Source organism: Phyllostomus hastatus, unplaced genomic scaffold, assembly GCF_019186645.2.
Source record: "Phyllostomus hastatus isolate PE091 unplaced genomic scaffold, TTU_PhHast_1.1 phas_scaffold_760, whole genome shotgun sequence".
Taxonomy (NCBI): domain Eukaryota; kingdom Metazoa; phylum Chordata; class Mammalia; order Chiroptera; family Phyllostomidae; genus Phyllostomus; species Phyllostomus hastatus.
In genome coordinates, this window is record NW_025334040.1 from 2,913,893 (window position 1) to 2,941,682 (window position 27,790).

The 27,790-nt window shown below is 50.4% G+C and overlaps 2 protein-coding genes across 5 annotated transcripts in view; one reads left to right on the forward strand and one right to left on the reverse strand.

The window, feature by feature from the left end:
• Positions 1–10,696, forward strand: part of ASCC2 (activating signal cointegrator 1 complex subunit 2) — a 37,459-nt gene extending 26,763 nt beyond the window's left edge. For all 4 annotated transcript variants that reach the window (XM_045826825.1, XM_045826829.1, XM_045826828.1 and 1 more), the window contains 7 exons: positions 77–291; positions 1,159–1,278; positions 6,481–6,574; positions 6,663–6,793; positions 7,343–7,442; positions 8,717–8,796; positions 10,141–10,696. In XM_045826825.1, coding sequence (XP_045682781.1) covers positions 77–291; positions 1,159–1,278; positions 6,481–6,574; positions 6,663–6,793; positions 7,343–7,442; positions 8,717–8,796; positions 10,141–10,312 — 912 coding nt within the window. In that variant the 3' untranslated portion in view covers positions 10,313–10,696. The remainder of the gene's footprint in view (positions 1–76; positions 292–1,158; positions 1,279–6,480; positions 6,575–6,662; positions 6,794–7,342; positions 7,443–8,716; positions 8,797–10,140) is intronic.
• A 14,874-nt stretch (positions 10,697–25,570) lies between these two features.
• LOC123810973 (cytochrome b-c1 complex subunit 9) lies at positions 25,571–27,693 on the reverse strand. Its single transcript, XM_045826849.1, has 2 exons — positions 27,510–27,693; positions 25,571–25,834 (listed from the first exon to the last, which is right to left on the reverse strand). Exons 1-2 carry the CDS (start codon positions 27,657–27,659, stop codon positions 25,796–25,798), a joined length of 189 nt encoding a protein of 62 aa, XP_045682805.1. The 5' UTR covers positions 27,660–27,693; the 3' UTR covers positions 25,571–25,795.
• Positions 27,694–27,790: the final 97 nt, after the last annotated feature.

The window sequence follows — 27,790 nt, forward strand, 5'->3', positions numbered from 1 at the left end:
CCCAGTACTGTTTGGGGCCTGTTGCCCTAGCACCCACTTGCCTTCGCCTTCCTCCTTCACTCAGCTCTCTCCACAGTGCTTGGGGGCAGCTGCTGCTCTGGGCCCCGCCGTGTGTGGTGTGGAGCTGGACTCACTCATCTCCCAAGTGAAGGATCTGCTCCCGGACCTCGGGGAGGGCTTCATCCTGGCCTGCCTGGAGCACTATGGCTATGACCCGGAGCAGGTGATCAACAACATCCTGGAGGAGCGGCTGGCCCCTGCCCTCAGCCAGCTGGACCGCAGCCTAGACAGGTGGGAGAGACAGGTGGGAGGAGGCCCATGGCACCCAGGCTGCTTCAGTGTCCCTGCAAGAGGGCTCTGCAGGCCCTTGTCAGGGCCCCTTCGTAGCTCCTCTGCCTCCCACCATTCCTTCCTTCATGTCCTGAGACTCAGCTTGCTGTCTCTTCCCCAGAGAGGTGTTTGCTGACTAATGCCAGTTTGGGGAAACATGAAAACTGTAGGCCCCTCTGGAGCTTCTCATGGCCCTTGTAAGGCAGAGAGTGCACAGCTGGACATCCCGGCAGACCTGTAGGAAGACCGATTCAAGACATGGGATGTGCAAGGGGATGCTGAGCCCTCAGAGCTCCGAAGTGACTGGTCTGCCCCTGTCATTGCCACCTTCCCAGGAGATTCCTGAGGAAGAACAGCTGAAGCTTCCTTCCTTCCTACCTACCCTTTCTGGGTTTGGCCCACTGCTTCCCTGAGGGTTCATGGGGTAGCAGGAATGAGGGATAAACAGGTGTTTCCTCCATGAACGAATGATGTTTATTGAACAAGTGAGTTGTTGGAAGTGAATTGTTAGCTCTGCCTTTGGACAAGTTCCTCAGCTTCCTTGTGCCCGTGTTAGCCTGAGCGATCTGTGACACCTAGCTCATAGGGCTGTTCTGAGCACTAAATGAGGGAGGAAACTTTGAAGAAAACTGTGAATGGCAAGCGAGACCAAGGGGGACCAAGCTGTGTGAAAGGTGTGGGCCATGCAGGCAGGGGCCAGTAGGGCAGGTGTTCACCCTGTGTCCCAGGTGTGGCCGTTGAAGGAGAGTGGAGAACATGAACATGGTGACGGGGACGTGTAGGCGGGCATCAGCTGGCCAGGCCCCCTTACACTGATTTCACCCCCAGACAGGTGAAGCCAGACCCAACGCCTCTGCTGACTTCTCGTCACAACGTCTTCCAGAACGACGAGTTTGATGTGTTCAGCAGGGACTCAGTGGACCTGAGCCGGGTACACAAGGGCAGGAGGTGAGTGTAGTGGGCTGTGGGGTTCCAGGCACCCCAGCTCTGCAACAGCGGCAAGAAAGTAAGAGAAACCAAGGGCTTCATCTTTATGGAACTGGCCTGAGTTCAGCTTAGGGCTCCCTGGCAGCCTGAGACCTATGTGCTTCCAACAGGCAGGGGCGAGGGGGTTTTTTTCCCCTTTCTTTTCAGTTGGGTGCAGGTTCTTCAACAATTATACTTCAGGCTCTGACTCTGCATGGGGTGGTTTTAGTGAATCCTCCTTGTTGATAGCAAAAGGCCAGAGGGGCCAAAACTCTTCCCTGCCTCTTACATCTTCGGTTATGCCCACCATTGAATCTCTGGATAGTGGAGCTGGGCAGTGCTTCCCAGAAGCTTCTCTGTGACCTGATTTTCTGCAGTCTGTGACAAAAACGAGAAAATTAAGGACCTGTATTGAGTGAGTGTTTCTGAAGGTGAACACATTTCATTTTAAGGCCTTTCTACATGTATACTATATGTATAGTTTATGTCCTTCCTACTCTTTTGGCATTGAAAGACCATTCATGATTTATTCATTCATTCGACAAATATTTGCACAGTGCTTATGGCCTTCTAGGCCCCGGATTTATTAGTTCCAGGGGATATAGTGGAGAGTGAAACAGACATGGCCCCTGCCCACGTGGAGTTTGCACTAATCAGTTCATCAAACAAGCAATGTAAAATTGCAGATATAACAGGTACCACGAGGTGAAGGTGAGCAGACTTCCAAGCCTTTGGCAGAGGCTTCCATCCAGGCAGGAAGGCTCCTCTGAGGAAATGACAGGAGACCAAGAGAGGAATGGTAAGGAAGGGCCAGCAAAGTGGGGAAGCAGAAGCTTTCTAAGCAGAGTGAACAGTGGGGGCATGGTGACAGTCCCATGAGCCAGAACATTTTATGTTTTGGAAAGGTCACCTGACTTTGGAATGGAGATCCATGGGAGGGACTGGGAGTCAGCAGTGATGGTAGAGAGGACAGCGCAGTAGAGAATGGCAAATAAGACACTGACGACACTGTGCTAGTCTCCCAAAGTTCTCCTGAATGGTGGCGTATGAAATCCAGAAATCTGGGCACTGCTGGACAAGTCCAGCCTGCCCTTTCCCTCGTCCTACAGATGGAGACAGTACGGGTCAGACAGGGGTGGGGACCTGCCCTGTTCTTTTGATAGGAGTCCCAGTGACACTTGCAGGCTGCTGCTTCCGTGATGTCCCCGTACTCTTTCCCCTCCCCAGGGCCATCCAATGCTGGAAGCTTGGCTGGCCAAGTGCTTAGGGAGCAGGCACAGAACAGCTATAAAGTTATCTGGCTGGCTGGACAGGAAGCAGTTGTAATCTGCTTAGTCACATACATTGCAACATTCCCAGGTTGTAGGCCAGAGATGGTATTCTGCTTCAGTGGCCACTGTTCCAGGCCAGAATGACCTTCTGTAGCTTCTGCTGTGGGGAAAGGGTCAGACAAGGAGGGCTGTGCCCCTGCTTATAGGGTGCTCCGGGCTGCCAGGCAGAGAGTCTGGGTGATAGATGATTACCGAACTTATTGTGACAGGTAGCCCAGGGGCTGAGGTTTGCAAAGAGGCAAAGCATCCATTCATCTATTCATTATTCATTCAGCAAATATTTATTAAGCGATTTACGAGCTCCAGATCATGCCCTAGACAGTGGGGAGACAGAGTGAACAGGGCACCCAGGCCTTGCCCTCAAATAGCACAGAGACCGTGGGAAAGAGACCATTAAATAAGCCACAGTGAAGTGGGAGAGGTGCTGGGATGGGGCACACAGGGGCCTGAGCGGCACACAGGTCCTAATCTGGGTAGGGCAGAGGCGCTCAGGGCCCTAGGCCCTGCCCTCAAAGCCCACAAGAGAAATTAAGTAGCACAAGGCAGGTCACACTTGAATTAAAGTGTGTGTGTGTTCTTAAATCAGGTAGGGTGCACTCAGTGGCTCAGGTAATAAGGACATCTGTTCTCTTGCACGACAAGAAATTGTAAGCCAGGGCAGCCTTGGCTGAGTTAACCCGTGGGCAGCCACATCATCAAGGACGCATCTTTTCTATCTCTTGGAGTTGGCTCCCTCAAGGCCACTGGGTGGCTGCTGCTGTTTGAGCCGTGACCTCCGAAAATGACAGTGGCAGGAGGAAGTCTGGACCAGGTCTATCCCGTATCTCTCTTAGAGACCAGGAAATCTTTCCCAGAAGCCTCCAGAATCCCCCCACGTCTCCCTGAGGAACTGGGTCACAGGAGAAGGGGGAGGGTGGAAAGATCTGAACAAAATGAGGGACTGTTAGGAGTGGGGATGAGACGGGAGGTGGCTGTTGGATAGTTAACCAAGCACAGGTGCTGCAGGTGTATCCTAGCTAAATGAAGGAGGCAGTATATATAAGGTGGGGTCCTCTAACTCCTTTGGACTTGACATTGGTACCCTGAAAGATAATAAATGTTGTCCCCCGACAAACGTTCCATGGCCAAAAACGTCTGGGCATTCATTCTGCCTCTAGGAGAGTCCCAGGGCACAGTAAAGGCTCTGACAAGGGCTACGGTAGAAGAATTAGGATTCACTGTGTTGAGCCCAGCAGGAGGCAGATCCGCTTTGACTCATTTTCTCTGACATCATCCTTGGGAGGCAGGGATGATGCCAACTAAGACTTGGCAAGGATAAAGGACCGCCTGTGGTCACATAGCTCAGGGAGCAGCAGAGCAGACTCGAGGCAGGAGGCCTGTGGTCGGGCCCTGTCCCAGCTTGTAGAAGCTGTGTGACCTTAACGTTACTGTGTCTCTCTGAATCCCCTGGTTTCTCACCTGGAAGGAGAAGGGTTTATTGCCTCTGCAGGCCCTTTAGAAGTTTGAAGGTGGGAGTCACCCTCCTAAGGGCGAGTGCAGTCGGCCTTGAATAGGCTAGAGGAAGTGGGGAGGGGAAAGGTAGTTGGGCTTCAGGGAGCCCGCTTGTTCCCTGGGCGCATTGTCACCTTTAGGGGGCCAAGGAAGCAAACTGCTCCAAAGACCATCTCCGAAGTCACTGCTGCCTGCATTTTCAGACTTGACTGAAGTTCTGGCCCTCAGATGGATCTTTTCCCGGCTAGTTTTACCCCTAATTCTTTTTCTCCTCTGAATGAGGTCATGGGGCCAAAACCACACCTCCCTAGATGTGATAGACAAGGCGCCCAGGCTGCTCTGTCCCTAGCTGAGTTCTCTCCCAGGGTCCTGCCGGGTGGGTGAGTTAGCCCGGCTTCTCTGTCCGGCCCTGCCAGGGAGCCACACACGGAGCCTGCCAGTACTGAAGAACTGCCCTCCTTCCTGGAACCTGGGACAGTGTGGAGCAGGAGCCATGGGATGTAGCAGAAAGGACAGTGACGCCTCTCACTCATCCTTGGTCCCCTGGCCCAGTGCAGACCTGGGCACCTAGTAGGCCCTCAGGAAATGTGCGCTGAATGGAAGGATGTGCTCCTACCAGTGGCACCAACCACATAGACAAGCTTGGACCCCTTTCACTTCCTCCGCCTCTTTCCTCCTCAGCCCCTAAGTTGACAAAGAGAGCCACATGAGGGCCAAGGTCACAGTCATGGGACCTCTTTCCTGGTGTGATGTGGAAGATTTCTGTGGATGCAGGTTTTTCCCTTGTCTAGTTCAAACGTCCTTCCACCATAGAGCCTCCATCACCCCTTCCCCCAAACCCCCAGATGGGACCCTTGAGCCAGATTTCATTCCTCCTTTCCCTGAGCTTCCATTCAGCACATTTCATGTTGGCTGCTATTTTCCTGTATGCCACCCCCACCAGACTGTGAGTTCCACAAGGTCAGATTCATATTTTACTCCTTTCTGAATCCCTCCCCAGCTCAGCCTAGTACCCTGCCTGGCACATAGCAGGCCCTTAGCAGAAACTGTTGAAAGAAGTCCAATCCTAACCCACCATGCTTGGGGCTGCAGTCCTGACCTGCCCTAGGGTCAATGTCTGCCCGACAGACTCTGACAGCTGCCCCTCCCTGCACCAAAGGCCAGTTAATAGAAGTTCTTATGGGAGCTGCGAATGCTTTGTGTACCTCCCCGCCACCCCTTGATACATTCCAGAGACCTGATTTCACAGCTAAGCTGGATTTTCTTGCCTGGCGTCTCGTATTGATTTTTCCCCTGTAGGGTTCAAAACTACATTCTACAGGCCTATGTGTCTGACAAACCAGATTTTTCTACAGATTTGCAAAGCCATGAATCAACAGGCCTGAGTCCCCATTGTGGCTGTGCTACAGCCCACGGTGATCCCGGGCAGTCACCTCCACCCCCCACCCATCCAGACCCGAGTTTCCTCACCTGTGACATGAGGGAGTGGAACTTTCAGGGGCCTTCCCCCCATGCAATCTGACTTGGAAGGTTGAACATAGACCAGTTAGGAGGCCACCGTAGTGAAGTGGGGGTGAGAGAAAGAGTCTGGGACCCGTCCTGACCTCTCACACTCCAAAGGCCCCCTGGGGCTCCCCTGAGCTCAGCAAAAACCCCACATGTGGCCTTGCTCTTTCTTCAGTGTTTGTTGTAAAAGGTTCAAAGAACCCAGGCCCTGCTGAGAGTCACCATTGTCATCTGGGGGGCCTCACGGGCCCCTCTCTGTGTGTTCACATGCATGGACACATGTATGTGTGTGTGTCCACAGGAACAGATTGTTGGTCTTGTTTGCTTTCAGCTTTTTAGAGAGATGAGATTGTGCTGTATGCGTTTTTCCATAGCTGGACTTTCCTTCTCAGAATTCTTTCTCTGTCAGCACAAACAGATAGTGTCACTCTGGAGCACTGGTGCACGGCGCCCCATAACACAGATGTGGTGCAAATCGTTCGGCCTTCCCCCTAGTGGTGGACATTCGCTGCTTTCCATTTGCCCCATTAGCAAACAATGCTGGGAAGAAAGTCCCCAGTGAGGCCTCCTGGGGGGATTCCTTGAAGGGGTGCTTTCTGGTTGAAGGGTAGGTGCATTTTATGTTCTAACAGCTGCTCTGGGATGCCCTGGAAAGTACTGGGCGTGGTCACATGGGCACCAGCAGCTGCGAGCCCTACCTGCCCACACCTCACCGGTGCTTGATATTGGTTGTTCCATTCTGTGCTTGCCTGAGGGGTGAAGAAGAGAACCTGTGGTCTCTCTGGACCCTTAATGCAACCTTCAATGCCTGACAGTTCTCCCTCTTTTCTCCTTTGCTGTTTCCTCTCAATGCCAGAAAGGGGGAGAGCACACGGAGCCTGGTGAACGACAAGCGAGAGGTGGTGGCTCAGCGGCAACGCTATGAGCAGTACAGTGTGGTGGTAGAAGAGGTGGGTGTCCCCAGGGCACTGGGCTTGTGCTGGGCCAGAGAGACCAGCAGCCCCTGGGCCGCTCGGACTCACAATTCTGCCATTGCAGGTACCACTGCAGCCAGGTGAGGGCCTGTCCTACCGTGGTGATGACTATGAGGACGAGTATGATGACACGTATGATGGCAACCAGGTGGGCGCCAACGATGCCGACTCCGATGATGAGCTCATCAGCTGCAGGTGAGGCTATAAGGCAGGCAGAGGGTGGAATTCTGGGGCAGAGCGGCTTTCAGGACCGTGGGGCTCTCCCATAACCTCTTGTTTATACGGATGGAGAAGCAAAGGCCGTGCCACATGAGCAAATCAGTGGCAGAACCAGGGCCCAAACCCAGGCCCCCTGACTCCTAGTCCATTGCTCTTTCCAACCCAAGTCACCCCCTTGGCTGGTTGGTCCGACCCACCCTCAGTAGGAACTCATTAATTGGGTACATTGTTCTTAATTGCAGAAAACTTTTGCCAGTGGAATCATATGGAGATTACCCAATACAGATAAAAACAGAGCTAGAGAGCCCTCACAGCCGCAGCTCAGTCTCCCCTAAGCTCGCACATCAGACTCTGGTACCCTCAAAAATTCAGGGGCTGCAGCAAAGCTGTCTTGAAAAGTACTTTGGTTTTTCCTGGCCTCCTGAACCTCTCCCATCAGCCCCCTCACCCAGCCTCATTACCTCTTCCCTGAGGCTCTCTGAGTTTAATATTATCTTTGATCTTACTTTCCCTCTAAACCCTTAGGCCCTTCACCATCCCTCAAGTGCTAAGAACCAAAGTGCCCGGAGAAGGGCAAGAGGAGGATGACGAGGAGGAGGATGAAGCTGAAGAGGAGGCCCCCAAGGTACCTGCTTGGCAGCTGGCAGACGAAGGGAGGGAGCGTGCAGTTCTAAAGGGCAAATGGAGAACATTGTGTCCCCCTTCCCTGTTGGCCTCGAGGCAGCCCCAGCACCACTACCGAGAGGAGAGGGGAGCCTTCAAGCCCACATGTCTGCTGGGAGAGCTGCTGGCTTAGAACTCACCTCCGCTGCCCAGGGAGGGCCCAGGGACTGGATCAGAGGCTGCTGGGTTCATTAGGCCCAGGAGCTTGGGAGCCGGGAGGAGGGCAGCTGTCTGCCTCCGTGCCCAGGATGGCAATTTTAAAATCAGAGAGGTGTCAGAGCCCAAGGGCCTTTGGAGGCCATTTGAGCTGGTAGGTTTGAAAATGTCATTTTTTAGAGGCTGAATGTTTTTTCAAATAAAATCTTAACTAGAATCTCAACACTTAAAAAAAAAAAAAAACAATTAAAAGTGGTCCTGCTCAGGCTGAACAGAGTAGCAGCCTATGATCCTTGGGTCCCTAGGTGGCCCCCTCCCACCAGGGTGACAAATTCAAATGTGTCCTGGCGGAACCTGAGTCTGGTACTGGGACAGCACTCACACCCTGTTGGGGGTGGGGGGGCGGGTAGGGGAGGCCCTCAGGGCAAGAGCCGGACAGCACTTCCGGGGCTTTCCCCTCTTCCAGGCGATGAGGCCGCCTTTTATGTAAAGTCTTCCGGTTTTCAAAGCTCACTCATTCTGCTTGTTTGTTTGTGTTTTTTTAAATAGCATGGGCCACCATGGTCTGTGGTCTGTGGTCATTAGGTTATTCCTTTTATTCTTCCTAGTCCAGGTCCCTTTCACCCTTGGCGCAGAAAATGGTCCTCAAGAGTGGGCGTTCCCACAGCACAGGGGTGGTGGCATTGCCAGCGTGAGAACAAGTCAGCTTCCAGGGGCCGCTCTCTTGGCTTTCAAGGCCTCACGTGGCCTCTCATGGTGGCCATCCTGGCCTTCCCTTCATTGCTCCCATTTATCGTTCTTATGCCCCAGCTATGGCCACCCACCTGTGACACCTGTCCAGGAAGACCCAGTCCCTTGTGCTGCCTCCCCCTTGGGGAACTGGTGGAAGGGACAGAGGAGGAGCCTTCTAGTAGAAACCTTGGACCACAGCAAACCCACTGCCATTCTGGGGCAGTGCCCTGCCGTGCTGCGGCTTCTCCTGACCCCTGGGAGGCATCGACCAGATTCAGTCAGGCGCAGCCTCGCCGCAGCTTAGGGGTGTGGGGCGGCTCGTGAGTCTTTCCCCTCTTCCCTCCACAGCCCGACCACTTTGTGCAGGACCCTGCGGTGCTGCGGGAGAAAGCAGAAGCCAGGCGCATGGCCTTCCTCGCCAGGAAGGGGTAAGATTGAAGGGAGCTGTTTCTGGTGGGAGGGAATCCTTCTGGGGACGTCCCAGCCACATACCCAGGAAATCCACACAGAACCCTAAGTGTTTTATATATATATCAATTAACCTCATAACAACCCTATGAAGTAGCTACTGTTATCATTATCCTCATTTTACAGATGAGGAAACTGAGGCCCAGAGATGTTAAGTAACCTGCCAAAGGTTACCCAACTAGTAGATGGTGGAGCAGAGACTGAACCCAGGTGGCCCAGCTCTGGGGGTCCACACTGCTAACCATTACTTGACAGACACAAGGAGTTTATCACCTAGTGTGCGAGCCCAGTGTGTCCAGAGCTAGCTGGTGTCTGGCAGAGTGTAAAGTGTGAAAGAGCCCAGACAGGCAGGCAGACAGACAGACGTACAACCTTTATGTCTGAGAGAGGCATGGTAGGGATAGGGCACCTGGGCAGGGCCCTGAAGGTGGGAAGGGTGCAAAGTAGTTCCTCATGTGAGGGCAGAAAGGCAAGAAAGCACATGTGCAGTCAGAGAGGTGTCCTTTGGAGAAGGGGAAGCTGGGAACGCATAACCAGAGGCACCTCTAATTCAGTCCCCTAGTCTTTCCAGTGAGGAAACAGTCCAGAAGGGCCAAGGACCTGCCTGTGGTCCCTCCTCCACTGAAGGCCAAGCCAGGGGTGGAAACCCAGTGCCCCGTCCTGGCCCTGGGACTCCCACAGCACTGCCCACTCAGTGCAGGAGGCCTCACCACGGAGGGAAGGCACTGAATCTCATTCTGAAGGCAAGAAGAGAGAGCCACAGGAGGTTTTTGAGCAGGAAACAGAGCAACTTTGACTTCTCTTCCATCCCAACCCCCTGAGCACAGAGCTCTGGGTAAAGCCAGCAGATGAGATGGTCCAAAAGGGTCCTTAAGTCTTGTCTGTGGGTGCACTTGGTCTTTGAAGGCCACCAAGCAAGGCCCTGGGATGTAGAACAGTATTATCTCATCTACAGCACCAGGCCCAGGATGGAAAAGGGAGAGGACCCACCCCCAAGCCTTCTCCCTCTCCCTGTGTGGGCTGCAGTCAGCCCCCTAGCTGGTCCTTCCTCATGCTTAGCCAGGGTCCCATCTGCAGGCAAGGCTCGGAGAAGAGAAACTGCCAGGCACAGGGTGGCCCGGAGCCCCTATGGCCCCTGCCCCTGCCAGGCTTCATTTCTCGTCCCACTGGAAGTTAGAAGTCGGGTGTCCTGGCCCAAGCTGTGTGTCCTCTCCCAGGGATCCTCCGGGAAGGCTGTGGGCTTTTCCTGTGAGAGCCTGTTCTAGCTGATGGGTTCTCCTGGGGATGGGTTGTTCCACCCTCAGGTACCGGCATGACAGCTCGACAGCAGTGGCCGGCAGCCCCCGGGGCCACGGGCAGAGCCGTGAGACAACGCAGGAACGCAGGAAGAAGGAAGCTAACAAGTCCACACGAGCCAACCACAACCGGAGGACCATGGCCGACCGCAAAAGAAATAAAGGCATGATTCCATCCTGAAGCCGCCACGTCAGGGCCAGATGGGAGGCAGCGGTGCCAAGCCCACCAGGCTGCAATTTCTGTAGCCCGAGGCCTCCTCACCAGGACCCCAAGTTCAACTCGACCCCTCGACAGCCTCAGCTTTGCAGTCCCTGAGAAGGCCGCCTGGTTGTCCACCTGCCAAGTGTGAGCACCTTTGTCAGAACACACAGTGCCTTATCCCACAGCAGAGGAATCCATGGGGCCAGCGAGCAGGGAAAGGGATGGGGACAGAGCCCCAAGGCAAGCCCCCCAGACCTTGTGCAGGAAGACACCACTCCCCTTTTTCCCTGGACGCCAGGAAACCTGTATATTCAAAAACAAAAACAATAAAAGGCCTGCACATAAAGTGTTTAACCCTTTTAAGCAATCGCCCATGATGTGCCCTTGACCCGTTTCCCACTGTCCCGTCCGTTCTTCGGTGACAGCCACTGTCTGGAAAGGAAGAGAGCCAGATGTTGCCGTGTTCTTCTCACGAACATTTTGTGCCTGCCTCTCATTGCGACCCCTCCTGACGCGGCTCCGCCTTTCTGTGTGTCCCTGAGAACAGCACTCCCTTCTCTGAACCTCCAGTCTCTGCTTGTGGAAGGAAGGACTCAGGTTGTGAGGTCTGTCATCTCATTTAGTCACCGCCACCTCCACCTGAGGACGTGGGCACTGCTGTCAGCCCCAGAGTACCGATGAGGCAGGCGAGGCACCGAGAGCTGAAGGTGCCTGCCCAGGCCCCAGCTAGGAAGTGGGGGAGCAGGGAGGGGCACTCAGTCTGACCCCTGGCCTTTATTGGGCCCTAGACCCCCGTGGGCAGTGTCACCCCCGTCTCAGCAGGCCTGAGGACAGTTGGCCAGCGGCAGAGCCATCACCAGAACTCAGCGCCGCCTGGTTGCATGAACACTCACATCCTGCAGAATCGAGGGGTCGGAGAGCAGAAGAAACAAGTGAGGATGTTACTGCCAAGCCCTGTTAGAGTGAGTGAGACTTGGGCCTAGTCCCTCGGTCCCCTCCCAGGCAGGGCCAACTGGCTCTTGGTGCGGCAGCAGCTGCCAGGCGTCCCGATTCCTGGGCCCCCCAGAGCGTTGCTGAACAATGGAGGGTCAACAGTGGGGCATTTGCTGGGTGATCCTAGCCCAGCCCAGCCTGCAGTCCATCAGTGGGAAGCCAGGGCCCCTGCCCAGCTGGACCTTGACAAATCACTTTAGTGGTTAGCATAATTTCTTTGCATGTAGTTAGGATGGGCGTCTGAAGCGGCGAGGCAGACAGGCCCGTGATGAATTGGTTTTTTTAGGTCAGCCCGCACAAGTGAAAATCAATAGCAATTCTTCTGTGTGAAGCCGGTTCTCCTGGCGCATTGGAGATGCGGAGCAGATATGGGGGTGATGTCCTCTGCTCGCGCTGCCGGATTAGCTGAGATCAGGCCCGGGGTCAGCCATCCTGACAGGCAGCAGGAAGACTCTCTTTCCTCCCGTAGGCATTTGCCAAGGCAGGGGCAGAGGCCACTCTCCTCTGTCACTGAGCTCCTCAGACGCAGCTCTCGTCCCTGCGGCGAAGGGAGGCGGGCTGGTGGAGCTCCTGGGCTTTACTTGTCATACCTGTTACTGGTCATATGGCCTCTCTCACTTTCACTGTGTCATCTGTACCTCCTGACCACCCAGGCTTGTGTTCAGGCCTCACAGCTTTCTGGTCTAAAGGACTTGAGAAGACAAGTGATTTTTTTAAATTTCCTGAAATGTCATGCCAGGTCAGATTAAGTCTCCCTGAGGAACGGCGTCCTTGCTTGTTTCAGACCTTGAGGACACCCTTTCAGGGATGCTTTGAAAACAGCTCCGGGGCCATCTAGGATGGTGCTGGTGGGCACAGCCCTTCCCCTCTGGGAGTCTCAGTTTTCCCATCTGCCTAGTGGGTGTGTTGGACCAGATGCATGGTTTCCTCTCAGTGCCCATTAAATCCTCTGAGGAGGCCCCAAGGTTTTAGATGGACGATGGCAGAAGCGCCACAAGTAAAGTGGAGTGGGGGCCTGGAACCCTGCCCACTGGCTCACTGGGGCCCACCACCCCTACTACCGTTGCTAAGCAGGAGCGTGCCAAGTGCCTCCTCTGTTCCCTGGCAGAGAACATGACCATGGCAGGCATTTCCCAGGAAGCTTTTAAGACCTTGTGCCTCTGAGAGAGCTTAAGACTCGTCTTTGTTTCTGGTCCATGAGCAGCAGTGATGGTGACCGTGTTTGTTTGAACAGTGCTTCTGTGCCTCTCCGAGTGGGTGGACAGAGCCCGTCATTGTTTACAGAAGGGAGCCAGGAGCACAGGGAGTAACTTGCCCACAGCCCATGGCAAGCTAGCGGCAGAGCCCGGATGCAGATCCTGTCTGAGTGGCCCACTTAGACAGGCAGGCGCAGTCTGGAAGAGCACGTGCATTGTGAAGAAGCTGCCTGCCCCTGTTACACAAGGCGTGTGGGGTAAATAACACAGTGAGGGAAACAAAAATAAAAATAAATCCACCAAAAATGCAGGGGGTGTTGTGAAGCGCCCCTTTAAATGATGTCAGTGAAGACTTACCAGCCTTGAGGACACCCTTAGTTTCCCACCACATGGGAAACTAAATATTCGAGAATAATTCTTTTTAAGTTTGAAAGCAGAAAACGTGATTGTGTTGCAACATGATTGTGAAAATATTAAAGAAAGATTTAGCTTACAGACCAAATCTGGAAGGGAATGCGCGTAAGTGAAAATGGTGAGACCACAGTGATTTGTAATGAGAATAAAAGCAACTACCGAGTACTTACCAAAGCCAGGGGTTTCTGTTGGGTTCTTTCCTTGTATTACCTTGTTTTAATCCTTGGGTACAGATGGGAAAATTGAGGTACAGAGAGGGTGTGCAACCTGTCCAAGGTCACGCATAGCAGGTGATTAAAGAGGACTCAGTCCCAGAATTGTCTCCGAGAACTCACGCTTCAGCCAATAGCCATTTCCCTCTTTCCTCTCTCCCGCATCCCTGTTACTGTTCTTACAAAGAAAGGAGAAAATACAAGTAATGTAGCTGCAGAACAAGAGGATGGGAAATCCAATCTCATCAGACCAGGCTGATGAGGTTCCAGTTGCGTGTATATTGGACCATTTGATACTGTCTCAGTTGTCGGATGCTCTGTTCCATTCTTTTCACTTTCTGTCTTCAGATTCATTTATCTTTTCCTCTGTGTGTCTAGTCTGCCATTCAGCCTACTGAATAGTTCTTTATTTTTGTGTCCCGTCCTTCTTCACGGGCAGTGGAGAAAAGGCCGGGGGTAGAAAAGGCACGTCAGCTGCCATGGGGACAGCAGAGCCTGGACAGTGCTGTGACCTGAAAGGGACCAAGGTGGGGGGCGGAGTCAAAGGGCCCGGGGCACCTGTGAAAGAGGGCAAAGGACAAGGAGTAAGCGCCAGAGTCAGGGCCACGGGCCGTGACCTAGACATTTGTCTGGAGCATCAGCTTTGAATGTTTGCCGCCTGCTCTCAAAGCTTGAGGCATGGATGATCCGCCCAACAGGGAGGGCCAGGGCAGGGAAGGACACGTGTACCCACTCAGCACACGTTCACCGAGATCTGCCAGGTGCCAGGCACTGCACTGTCATGTGTGAGAAAGACCCAGTACCCACCCTCACGCAGTTTATACTCCAGGGGCGATCTGAATGTTAAAACATTTTAGAAAAAATTATTAGTAACAGTTATGCTGAGTCCTAATAAGTAAAGGAAGAAGCGAGTAGGCAAGGTCAACAGAGAGTGAGAGAGAAACATTAATTTGTTGTTCCAGTTATTTAGGCATTCATTAGTTGATTCTTGTATGTGCCCTGACTGGGGATCGAACCAACAACCTTGTGGTATTTGGACAATGTTCCAACGAACTGAACTACTCAGCCAAGATGATATCAAACCCTTCCTAAATGTACAGGTGCTGGAGCAGCAGGGAGGGATGTTGACTATGGTCTGAGGCTGTTGTTACAGTTCTGCAGCTTGAACCAAGGTTAACAAATCAGCCTAAAGTTTGCCATCTCCAGCCCTTTGTGTTTGTGTGGTGGCCGGGTGTGGGGGGCAAAGGGGGTTCTTAAAATGAGCATGAAATTCTGACTTCACCTCAAACTGGAAATTCTCTTCTCACAATCGATAATCATCAAGAGAATTTTACACAGACTGGCAGAATTCAAAGAGCTTTAAAGGGCATTTAATTTCCAGAATTTCTTAACCTATTTAAACCTCCAAACCTCTCCAGTCTCAGGCCCTGGGTATCCTTCAAATACCCGCTCCCCTGCTGGCAGTGGGAGCTTTCCCTGCTTAAGAATTCACTGGGCTCTGATGGGTCTTTCCCAGCCACGGAGGTTATGCCGGGCTTCTCTTGCTGCGGTCTGAATTACAAAAACAACGGGTACTTAATTCTAGTTTCCCAAATATGGAATTATGACATTGAATTTGCTTTTTCTGGCTGCATGAGCCCACCCTCAGCACTTGGACACGTCCCTTAAGTGTCCTGTCATCCCAAGTAGTAATTATGGTTTTCTCCTCCTTAAAGTGGTTTTCACAGAAGAGCCTGGAAGAAAAGGGGCCCCCAGTGGGACGAGGTCCAATCATTTCTCAGCATTTAGGAGTTTCATCTGCAGGGTTTTTTACATGCGGATCCCTGCCCTGTCGCCCCTCTCCTGGTCTGATTGATCTCCTTAGTGTTCGTTCATGGGTACATTCCCAGGGCACACGTGCCTGTCCTTTTTAATTGCTAATTTGTTCATAAATGTGGCCTGGGTTGGTGAAAAGACCACTAGATTAAGGGTCAGAAGGGGTGGAGTTTGGGCCCTGGATTTCAATAAGCTGTATATAACCTTGGCCTTAGTTTCTTCTTGTGAGAAATGGGGATGATCATTTTCCTGGTCCTCTTGTCTCACGGGCACAGGTAGTGGGAAGAGCTCACGACTGGGGGACACTCTCACAGCAGTGAACCCTGCCAAATGGGAGAGAACTCTGAAGGGCAGAGTCCTATCCAATCAGCATTGGAGGCAGAGTGCCCACCTCTGCTCTTAATCACCTTGCCAGAAACCTCTTTGCACAAATCACCTGTTATTTCCGGGAGGCACATTTTTAAACATAGAATGCTGGGGTCCCAGGGCCATAGTTTTAGAGCTGCCTTTCTCTGAATTTTTGCTGATAGTTCTCATCAGAAGGACAGAATCCGGGGGTAGCTTGAACTCAAGGTTTTTGCCTCCACGGGTACTTTCTGAGGTGGAACAGTCTCCCCCAGGCCCTTGCCTCTAGGGGAGCCCGGGAACTATGATGCTGAGGGCCCTTTGGATGGGATTTGAATACAAGAAGGTGAGGTTGCTGTCTGCATTCCTCTGTCAAGCTCACCAGGTGCCACGGGACAGATCCCAGGTGCAGAGCCCCGCCCCCAGGTCCGGCTGGCCTCTGTCACAGAAGAGAAGCAACAGATGAGGATCAGCTCAGCAACCTGCCAAGGGGGATGTGTGCAGGCGGTCACATCAGGAAAACCAGACTCCCTGCTCAGGAGGGGCCGGCACAGAAAGGCACTGGTTTCTCCCCAAGAGTATTAACTCAGCATAGCATGTGACGGCCAGGCCAGAACCTCTCCTTGGGGACCAGAATCCTCTGAATGGACAGTGGCCTATTTGGCTTTTGTCATTCAGAGCAGGGTTTGGCTTTGGGGTCAGAAGCAAGCTGGCCATAGCCACTTCCTGGCCATGTAACTGATAAGGCAGCCTCATCTCTCTGAGCCACGGTTGTCTTGTCTAAATTGGAGACGTTGGCAGGACGTCCGAATAAGGTGTGTACTGTCCCGGCCTGCCATGAAGCAGGCTAGTAAACTCACAGAACCCTGCTCACAGGGACCCAGAAAACCGGAGGGCGGGGGACCCGTCATTGCTCCAGCTAGCTTTCTGTGTGCCTCACCTTCTCACCCCCTCAGCACAGCTGGCCTGACCCTCCAAGGTAGTCGTCCCAGAAGCCTCTGCCTCAGGATGGCCTACACAAAAAGGAGCTGGAGAGAGAAAAAGACAGACGCAATCCAGCCTAGTAAGTGTGTGATGGGTACCCTGGGGACCCAGAGGAGGTATCTGCTCAGCCTTATAGGACTGGAAATGACCTCACTGAAGCCTTGAAACAGAGACAGGTGATAAGTGTAATTATTACCCTCATTTAGCAGTTCAGTTACTTGCTCATGGCTGAGTCAGGATTCAAACCCAGGGTTGGCCAGCCTCTAAAATTTATACTTTCAGCCCCTTGGCTTTCCTTCCTCCCTACAGCTGGGCACTTGAACCGGAAGACATAATACTCCACATGTGGTTGACTAAGAACAGGAAAGAGGGTATATCACCTTCTTTGTTCTAAATGCCATACTTCTGTTGATACAACCTATAACCAAGTTATTCCATTGACAGAGTCAGGAGAAAGGAGGAGAATAGGAGGCCGGGCAGAGTCCATTTTCCAAATCTCCACTCTGCCAGTCTCCCCTTTCTGCCGGTGGGAGGAAGGATTGCTCCTTGGAGGGCCTGGTGTGAAGAAGGTGTTTCATTAGGAAAACTTAGTGAGCCAAGGAGATAAGGAATCAAGTGGAATAGCAGCCCTAGGGCAGGAAGTGGCCTCCGTTGGAGGCCTGTGCAGGAGGGGGACAGAGGTCCTCCTGACATTAAGAAGGAAGGAAGATGGAGCAGACAGGCATTGGTTACGTGGCTAAAGGTGTGGGGAAGCGATAACGGCTGCCTGAGAATGACACATGGCTGCTGGGGTTCGAAACCGTGCTGGAGATGCTGAAATGAGATTGCCAAGGGACACAAGGGGATCACAGGAAAGCGATCGGGCCTCAGAGGGATGGCAGTATGTCGGGAACATGGTTTTAAAGCAGCTGGGGCGTGGGGTGGGGGCCACCGGGATGATTCAGCTGTGCAATCATTCCCAAAGCTCGCAGTTTGCATTCAGTGGATTGAATATGCTAATTAGGCGCCTGTCCCTGAAGACAGCGCGGGGAGCCCCTGTTAATTTACTCGCTGCAGACAACATTAGCTAACAAGCCTGTGCTGAGCGCTCACAAGCATTATCTCACATATCTTCCCAACCACCCTGTGAGTTATTATCATCATTATCCTATTTTCCACATGGGGAAACCAAGGCTCGCAGAGGGGGAGCGACCCACCCAAGTTCAGTCAGCTGGAAAAGAGCAGAGCTAGAGTTCAAACTCAGGCACGTTCTGTGTCCACCATCCATGCCTAGGCCCAAGGCAGGAGAGTGAAGGGAGCACAGCAACGACCCTCTTTGGAAGGTTTGTGAAGTGAAGTTAGAGGTAGCCTTGTTCTTATATGTCAGGCTAAGGAATTTGGACTTGATCTTGAAGGCTGTGGGAGCCATTGAAGGTGTTGAAGGGGAGTTGATCTAGCAGCCTTCCGAGGATGCAGTGAACAAGGACCCAGCGCGGTCGAGAAAGGCTCTATGCAGGAGTTTTGAAAGGGCGGTAGGCCAGGGCGGTAGGAAGGCGGTCAGCACCCCTGTACTCAGACCATCAACCGAGCTATTCCTAGCCAACACTTTCTCCTCATTCCATCATTGCCTTGTCCTTGATGCTGGCTGGGGCCTGCCCTTGGCATTCAGTCTGTGCATAAATCCAAGCATATTGGGCCGAGGCCCCAGTGAAAAGAGAAAAACGATTTACATGGCGTGGAGCAGTGTATATGATTGTAGGCTCGAGCCAACTGTCCTGTTCCACTCTCACTAGCTGTGTTACCCTGGGCAAGACGCTTGACCTCTCTGAGCCTCATTTCCACCTGTAAAATGGGGTGGAGATTAGCACCCACCTCAGATCAAAGATCCAGTGACACACAGCATGTTAACAGCACCCAGCCCAGGCCTGACCCTGGGTGGATGCCCAGAAAAGGCACTGTTTATACATGTGTGTGTCTGTCTGTCTGTCTGATCTCCCGTATGGTCTGGGGCCTGCCCCTGGTACAGAGTGTTCGTCCTTCCCTAACCCTCAAGCAGCTGCCATAACTTCCTTCTTGCCTGAGGAATTTGTATTCCCTCCAACTTTGCAGATTGCTCAGACATTTTAAATTCATTGATTTCTGTCCTTTCCTTGGAAGATTTCAGACTCATTTGTAGGACAGTCCTTGTTCTTTCTAATTGGAAGGGCTGGCTGAGTTACAGGATGGAATCTATTTATTTAAAAGTTATATTGCATCTCCCCCCTTATTACAAAAGCAGTAGCATGCTCAATGCGGTTCACACAATAAAGCAAAGAGAAAGAAAAACCCCATAATCCTGCCATCTGGAAGTAATTACTGTTAGGATTTTAGTTCTTATCCTTCTGGTATTATTTTAGAAAAAGGAATATACACATTGGTTTTCCACAAAAAAAAAAAATGGGATCTTATAGCACATGCTGTTAGCACCGCCTTTTCAGTTAATAAGACAACTGTGAACACTTTTCCATTTCTTATCTTCATCCTTTTTTCTGGCTTACTAGCATTCTATTGTACTGTGCTTTTGTACAGTGCCCTGTCGTTGTGCATTTAGGTTGTTTCTCATTGTAGTTACTAAACTACAGTGAAAGCCCCCTGGCTAAATATTCATCCACATCCACGATTATTTTCTCAGGGTAAATTTTAGAAATAGAGTTGCTGGGTCAAGTGTTTTGGCTGTTGAATTAGCCTTCTCACCAGCAGGATTTGAGAATGATCAGTCTTATCTCTTTGCTCACACCAAGTATTATAATAATAAGAAAGCCTTCATATGTTTAATAAGTAAAGGCATTTCTAGTTATTTTTATTTTGCAACTCCATTCTTGTGCAGCCTCGAGCAGTGGATGCAGGCATAAAATGGACCTGAGAAAGATGTAGGGGGTGTGGGGGATGCTCAGATTCGCTGCCTGGATCCCCTGCGGGAGTGAGATGCTGTCAGCCCCACTGGGGTTGGCCATGCCGAGGACTGCCCTACCCGAGTCTACCTCCTTCCTAGGCAGCAGCCTCAGAGGGTGACCAATGGGGCTGTAAAGGGCTGCCCTCTCCCCCTGCTCAGGGCAGCTCTGAAAAGTCATCCCATTCTCAGAACTCCCAAGGGTCTGGGGTCAGCATAGTCCTCCGCTGAGACTGCACCTCTGCATCTGACTTCTCCCCTCTGCCAGTGCTGTTTCCTTCCCTGCCTTTGTCAACCCAAGGGCACTTCTTAATAAAGCTGCCGTGCACTAAAAAGTCTCTTTCCCAGAGAACCCAGTCTGTGACAGGCAGCATCCTTGCGTCTACCCGGGACAAGCCTAGAATGTTCTGAGGGCTGGCCTTTCCTTTTTTTCTTTGAGCTGCCAGGAGTGCTTGGACTGCACCCAAAGCTGAGAAGTTCTCAGCCTTGGCAGGCAACGCTGGAGAACCAGATGCGTCCTGGGTAGCCCCTGGCTGGGCTAATTAAGCAGTCAGCCGGGCGAAGATTTACTGTACTGTAATCCATACTCCCCTCGACACCATCTCCAGAAATAACAAGAATCACAGCTGCCACTGTGCAATCTCACGGCGGGTATTTTACAGACAAGGAAACTGGCTCAGAGAAGGTGAGTAACTTGTCTGGGTTCACACAGCCAATGAGAGGTGGGGCTTGAACTCTAACCCAGGACTGTCCCTTCTAAAACCAGTGCTCTTTACATTTCGCTAGAGCTATTCAGTGGTAATAATAACATGGCTTTTTGAATTATTGTTCAAGTTAAGCGACACGTAAACTGCAAAGCACTTAATACAATGCCTGGCTCACAGTAAGAAGTTGACAAATGTAAGCTATTAATCAGAAACTCTCCAGGGGCTTCCCTTCCTTCCTAGAATGAAATCCGAACTCTTTCAGCACGGCCTACAAGACCACACAGTGTCTGACCCTCTCTGCTGCTCCCTCCCTTGTTTCAGTTCACTGCATAAACCGAGCTCACGCCTCACTCAGGGCCTTTGCACTTGCTGTTCTCTTTTCCTAGCATGCACTTATTCTTGATCTTTACCTCGGCGAAACTTCCATTCAGCCCTCAGCTCTAGTGTCCTTTCCTCGGAGAAGTCTTCCCTGACTGCCCACCTGAGCGTCTCACTTTACTCATCAAACCCAAGTCGCTCTGTATACGTTACCTGGTTTTAGCTTATTCATAAACCTTAATGTGAACTGAACTTTTTTAAATTTATTGATTTGAGACGGGGATGGGGGAGACATCCATTTGTTGTCCCACTTATTTGTGCATTCATTTGTTGTTTCTTGTATGTGCCCTGACTGGGGATTGAACCAGCAACCTTGGTATATTGGGATGACTCTCTAACCAACTGAGCTACCAGGTGAGGGCCTTGAAATTCTTACTTAGTTTTGTTTGTTTGTTTGTTTACTGCCTATCTCCTCTACTAGAATGGTAAGCTCCAACATGGTAGGGTCTTTCTTGTTCTCCATATATGCCCAAGTTCTCCATATATGCCCAAGTTCTTTTTTTTTTTTTAAAGATTTTATTTATTTATTTTTTTAGAGAGGGAAGGGAGAGAGAGATAGAGAGAGAGTGAGACAGAGAAACATCAATGTGCGGTTGCTGGGGGTTATGGCCTGCAACCCATGCATGTGCCCTGACTGGGAATCGAACCTGGGACACTTTGGTTCCCAGCCCGCGCTCAATCCACTGAGCTATGCCAGCCAGGTATGCCCAAGTTCTTGAACAGTGTCAGGAAGAACAGGCACTCAGTAAAGATGTATTGGTTGGATGGATGGATAGATGAATGAATGAATGAATGAATGAATGAATGGTTTCTACCAGTTTGGAGAGATATTTTTGAACACAAGAGGGAAGCTAGGGGAATAAGACATCAGCTCAAATACTCTTAAGTCAGAGAGCCATTCTGCTTGCTCAGAGCTATACCAGATGCCAACTTCTTAGAAGAGGATTTCAGACACCTTGGAACTTGCTTTATGAGACACCCAAGCGTTTAGCTTTTCCTGACACCTGCGCTAGGGGAGCAGGTGGGAGGTTCTCGGGGCTTTGTAACTGTGAAGACTGTCCCAGCTCCTGACTCCTGGAAATGCCTCCGGCTGAGCCTAGGAGAGAGGGTAAACTTTTTTCGGTAATAAACAGCTTCTTGGTATCAGTGTGAGCAGGGTGCTAATCCTCATATCCCCAACCTGCGAGACCTGTGAGGCAGACCCAGCCAGGGGCCTCTGGGGAGGCTCAGCTCTCATCTGGCAGTGCCACTCAAGGGCAAGTCCTCACAGGGAGCTCAGGGAGGGGCCCCGGGGGTCTGAGCTGCCAGGATCCAGGCCTGCAGCCAGCGCCAGGGGGCTCACATTCTGCGTCTCTTTGTGTTCACACTTCCTCTTTTAAGGCAGCCCCTTTTTAATTTATTTATACTCCTCCGTTATAAAAATAATACATGCCTGATGCGGAAAACTTAAAAACCAAGAAAACAAATACAACAGAAAACAACTCGCCCAATGTTAACCACTGTTAATGATTTGGTGTAAACATTTCCAATTTTCTTCGTATACATGTTTGCAAAAAGAAAAAGTACTACATGCTATATAAATTTGTAAGTCACCTTTTCCACTTAGCTTTATATTTTGACCAATTTTGTCTGTGAGCCTGATGCATTGTTTACTTTATTGCTTTCTTTTTATAATTTTTGGGGGGTTAGAATATCAACATCTGCTTGTTTTAAGAAAAAAAGAGTAGGTATCTATTACACAAAGTGCAAGTCCTGGAAGCCCTGCCCCTTGGAGATAACCACTGTGAAAACAAGCGCATATTCCTCAGAATTTTGCATGTACACATATCAATGTGTATGCATTTGTATAAACGGGATCAGACTTAACAACTAAACATACCATTTTGCAGCTAGATTTCTTTTTCACTTAATCTATTTTTCTTTACCACTACACACGGAGTCATCTCGTGCGTTTTAACATCTACCTACCGTAAATTTCTACAATTTGAATCTACCTGTTTTGTAGTTAACCACTCCCCCATTGAAAGATCTTTTTCTTCTTCGATTCCCAACAATACTCCAATGACTTTGTGTGTGTGCACACATATATAATTCTAGAGGTATTTTTCTAGGAGCAGAGTATCAGGGTCAAAAGGAATAAACGATTAAAGGGCCAAACTGCCCTCTAAAACTGTTGTTCCAATGCCGGGGCGACGCCTGCTCCTTCGCCAGAAAACCCATCTTGCTAATCTTTTTCATCTTTGTTGATAATGCTGAGCCAAAAAAAAAAAGGAATTTCATTTTGTGTTTCAGTACTAGTGAAACTGGGCATCTTTTTGTGTTTGGGGCCATTTGTATTTCTTAATTGCGTATTCATATCTCACCCTAGCTTCTTTTGAGTTCTTCATCTTTCTCTTATTAATTTGGAAGACTGCTTCATATATTAGTGAGGTTTGGTACTTTGGATATTTTCCTCCAGTTAAAACACAGTTTTAAATGACTGCATGCTTCACCTCAGTAGTAATTCCTATTTGGGGTATTTTACTTGTTTTCATTTCCTCCCTGTTACAAACAACACTATGATGAATATCTTTTGTGGACATGCATTTTTCTTTTAGGAGAATTTGCTGGAAGTGAGATTTATTGTGTCAAATGTATACACATTAAGGATCTTAGTACATATGTACCAAATATCTTAAAAGAAGATGGTGATGCTGCACATACTCTCGCCAACAGCACATGAGTGTCATTTCTTCATGTGTTCGATAAGATTATGTATATCATTTTTTATCTTGGCCAATGTGATAGGTGTATTTGTTTGATAGGACTACTGTATCACATTAGCACAAACTGAGCAGCTGAAAACAACAGAAATCTATTCTCTCTCTTTTTTAAAATATTCATTTATTTTTAAAGAGAGGGGGAAGGAAGAAAGTGAGGAAGAAAAACATCGATGTGTGAGAGAAACAGCAATCAGTTGCCTCTCACATACCCCCTACTGGGGATCTGGCCTGCAAACCAGGCATGTTCCCTGACTGGGAATCGAACCAGCAACCTTTCTGTCCACAGGCCAGGGCTCAATACACTGAGCCACACCAGCCAGGGCAGAGATCTATTCTCTTAAAGTTCTGGAAGCTAGACCTCTAAAATCAAGGTTTTAGCGGGGCCACCCTCCCTCCAAAATTTTTAGGGAAGAATCCTTCCTCACCTCTTTCCTCGTTTCTGGTGGTTGCTGGCAATCCTTGGCATTCCTGAGCCTGTGACAGCATAACTCCAGTCTCTGTCTCTGTCTTCATACGGCCTCTTCCCCGTGTGTCCTGTCGTGGCCTTCTTCACGGGACACCAGTTACTGGATTTCAGGCCCATCCCAATCCAGTGTGACATCATCTTAACTAATTACATCTGTAAAGATCCTGTTTCCAAACAAGGTCACCTTCTGAGGTTCCAGGTTGACATGAATTTGGGGGGATACTATTTAATCCCCTACAACAGGTAAAACAGGTTTTATTATTTTAAACTTCAGCTCTTATCAAAAAGAAACACACACACACAATAGCCCAGAAATGCCGAGGACAAATAATGGGACATCTTAACTATAGGTGGGCTTATGGATACGCTCGCTTGCTGGTTGGACTGAGGCAGAATGTGCCCCACCTGAGGCAGCAGACCCACTGAGCTCATTATGACTCTACTGCCCTGACCACGTACTGCAGAATAACAGAGTAACTGTGAGAATGTTCCCTGCTTTATGTTTTTTTTTGTTTCTTTGTTTTTACCAGCACATTGCCCTCAAATCACTGGGAAAGTATAATGTTGAGGACAATTTTCAACCCCAGGGTTATCCTTGGTTTGATGCTGAAATCATTCCTAAGAGTCTTAGACTGTCTCTCCTTCAGTTCAGATCTTGATTTAACCCCCAGAACTGTACCACCTTTGACAGACCTTGCCTTAATCTCGATGGAGACGTGCCTTAGACCGGACACAGGTAACTCCTAGGGTCCCACCTTCCTCTGCCTGTGTTTCCTGTCCTGAGTCTTCCCCCATCCATGGTCCAGAATCATGCCAGGGCACTGGATGGAAGATGGTAGGCAAGTGACTACCTTCCCAGGCTAGTTACAAAACAGAACTGCTTTGCATCTGCTCGGCACCCCCCAGAGCCATGGGCCCGTCTGTAAGATGTACGTATGGATGATGTTTAGTGCTCCCCTAGTTCAAGCCCCGTGTTCTGTTTACCACCATGTGCCCAGCACCTGACTCCAGTGCCTCACGGCGGCCACCCACACATTTGTTGAATGACCAGAGTAAGTTCCTTGAACCCCTTTTCCTCATATTCCTACTGCTACACAGCTTTCCAGCAGAATCTTCTGGTTCTCTGGGTCCTTCAGCATCCCCCATCTCTCTGCCAGCAGTTACCTCTGTGTGCCCTTTACCAAGTGCCATGAGCTACGACTGTTACCTGCATTAGTAACTCCTTTAATACTCAAAAGGTACTTGCACACAGAAGGTACCTCTATCTCCCCCACTTTACAGAACAAGAAACTAAAGCTCAACATGATCAAATGCCCTGTCCTTGGTTCACACAGCTAGAACTGGTGGGGCGAGGGTTCAAACCAAGAGCACTATGATAAACGAAGCCCATTAGAGAACAGGACTCTCTAGCAGGAGGCTTCGAGTTCTGGGCTGCAGCCCAGAAAAGTATGGCAGCCGACCCAAAGACACTCAGCAAGTTAAAGGCTGAATGGAGACTAGAGTGTGGGGTCTAGGTGTCCCAAGACCCTCAGGCCAGGGTTTTTTGCCCAGCTAAGGCCACAGCGCTTCCCCATGGCCAAGCCAGTTAGCTGTCCTGTGTATGATTTAAGAATGGAATTACCAGTTTAATAGATGAAGGTAACATGTCCAACTCTAGCTCGTTTTATTTGTTAGGTTTTAGGTATTTATTTTTAGAGAGAGGGGAAGGCAGGGAGAAAGAGAAGGGAACATGGATGTGTGAGAAAATACATTGATTGGCCTCCCCGTACCTCACACACACCCCAACCAGGGACCAGGCCTGCAACCCAGGCACGTGCCCTGACCGGGACTTGAACCAGCAACCCTTCACTTTGCGGGAACGATGTCCAACCAACCGAGCCACACCGGCCAGGGCTCTAGCTCTTGTTTTAAAAACCAGAATTGTTTGGGAGTTAACAGGAAACCCAAAACAATGGAATCTGCCCTTCAAATGCTTGCAGAGGACTTGGAAGTGGTCTCGGGTAAGTGACAAGTGAAGATGAGATGGAGTCAACAAAGCACCCAACGCAGAGCAGGTCTCGAGGAAAATTTACATTTATTTGCTGATGACTCTGACTGAACATACTTCAAACACAGCAGAAGTGAACGAGTCTGTCAGGTGAAGCCATTTCACAACAACAGCTACGAGCAGAGCGGTCCATGGAGCGTGATGTGAGCATCATCTCAGGCTGAGGCCCTGGCTCTGGGTGAACAGCTGGCAGGTGGACCTGGTCCTTCTGGCTTTCATGGGAGCCTCCGAGGATCTAGTTCTCATACTTGTGCTTGATGTGTTTCCACAGCTTCTGTGTTTTAAAGACAACAGACACAGACTTTCAGTTTCGCCTCTCACATTTTACAACTCTACTCCTACTACTCTGGTCTCTAAAACAAACTTGAGGGAAACTCTTACCACGTCCTGACAGTTGCAGTGGGCAAACTGGAAGCAATGCCAGGCATGCTGCACATTCCTAATGTTTATAAAACGCTCTGATGCTCTCAGTCACCATGTGAAGTAAATGGGAAGAAATAACACTACTTTTATAGGAAATTGAGATACAGAGATTGAGGAATCGGCCCCAAAACACACAATTATTAAGGAACAGAGCCTGAAAGACGGCTCATTTCTTCAACTCCCAAGTATCACTTAGGAGGTCCTAAATGCAGAGTCCCCAAATATTACACTTCACATTAAGCCACTCCTAATTTCTTCAGAGCTACGATCCTTGGGTCAGGAACTAGCTGGGCGCTCATTCCTAAACTCACAGATGACAACATGCTCAGGTGCCTTTCACAAACACTGGGAAAGGGTAACTGCTGGCAGGAGATGGAACTGTGGCAGCACTTTTACAGGAGCAGAAAGTCACCCTGGCCACAGGCAGTACAGTGTCAGTGAACAGAGCCCGCCGGGGCTGTAAGGCCAGACAGCTATGAATTAAAGACAAGAGTGAATGCTGGGACAGGGCTGCACAAGACCTCTCCTAGTGTGAGCCACAACTTAATGATCTAGAGCATGCACAGCACTTAGCACCATCCCCGCCACACAATGCACCTAAAAGATGTTGGCTCTCCCGGGAATGCCTTTCCTGTCCGCCCCCTCTTCCGCGCAGCGATGTTACCTTTGTCCTTTCTTCTCCTAAGCTCCAAGGGCCCTTCTTTTGCTTCTGTAACCTGCTTCCTGAGCTTACACAGCCCAGCTGGCTCATTTCTACTACCTTTGTAACTTTCTAAATAAACTTCTATAATTTGAAAAAATTAAAATAGTAAAAGATGTTGTTATTCCCTACATTATGCTCCCACTTTTTCCTGAGGAATGCAACAATGCTATTTTGAGTGGTACTACCTAGCAGGTATTGTGGCATCTTGTTTATAACTCAAGTAATTCTCACAATAATTCCGAGGTAGTTACTGTTGTTTCTATTTCACAGACAGAAATGATGCTCAGAGATGTTAAGAATGCTGCCCAAGTTTAACGTCACAGTTTTAAATGACAAGGCCCAGTATTTCCACCCAGCGCTCTGATTTCACAGCTCCCACTCTTAACCATAATTAATACCACGCAGCCTGCGTGGGAAGCCTTAGTAACTGAAAGTGCTATCTGAAAAGGCCGACACAACGTCTAAGGAGATGCCCTTTCTGCGATCGTCGGCAGCTTGAATCTGCCCTTGAAACCCTCAGAAGAGGCAGGAGGTCCGGGTTCCAGCCCTGACTTGCCACTGACTTTGTTTTTGCTTCTCCAAATAGAAAAGCGTGAACGTGGGAGACAGCAATATTTACAACCCCTGCAACGGGGGAATCTATTGACTTCGTTTAACGTTTTAGGAGTCACACCGAGCGGAAAGGACAGACGGCAGTCTACAGACAGAAGACGCCCAGGGTTTACCCCTCTCCCTTGTAAGGGTACACTGAGTCCCACCCCACCTCCACTCCCACTGTCACCCCTCAGGTGGGCCCAAGGTCAGGGATGGCCTAGGCCCTCACCCCCTGGTTGATCTGTTCGTAGATTGCGTCTGCGCCTTGATCGAAGGCGCGCTCGAAGAACAGGGCGCCCACGGCGATGGTAAGGGCGAAGGTGGAGGTTCTGCGGAACAGCAAGGAGTACAACCTCCCACTTAATGTCGGTGCCGCCATGTTTCTCCGCTGCCGAAGTCGCGACACAGCGCCTGCGCCGCAGCTGACCTTGCTCTCCAAAGGCCCTCAATATGAAATACTTTATGGGATATGTAGTCACTCTGAATCTTGGTGCTCGTCGTTTTGAATCA

Coding starts and splice junctions, on each gene's coding strand:
- LOC123810973 (XM_045826849.1), bottom strand. CDS start 27,659: ATGGCGGCACCGACATTAAGTGGGAGGTTGTACTCCTTGCTGTTCCGC. Junction 25,835..27,509: donor ACGAACAGATCAACCAGGGG/GTGAGGGCCTAG, acceptor TTTAAAACACAG/AAGCTGTGGAAACACATCAA.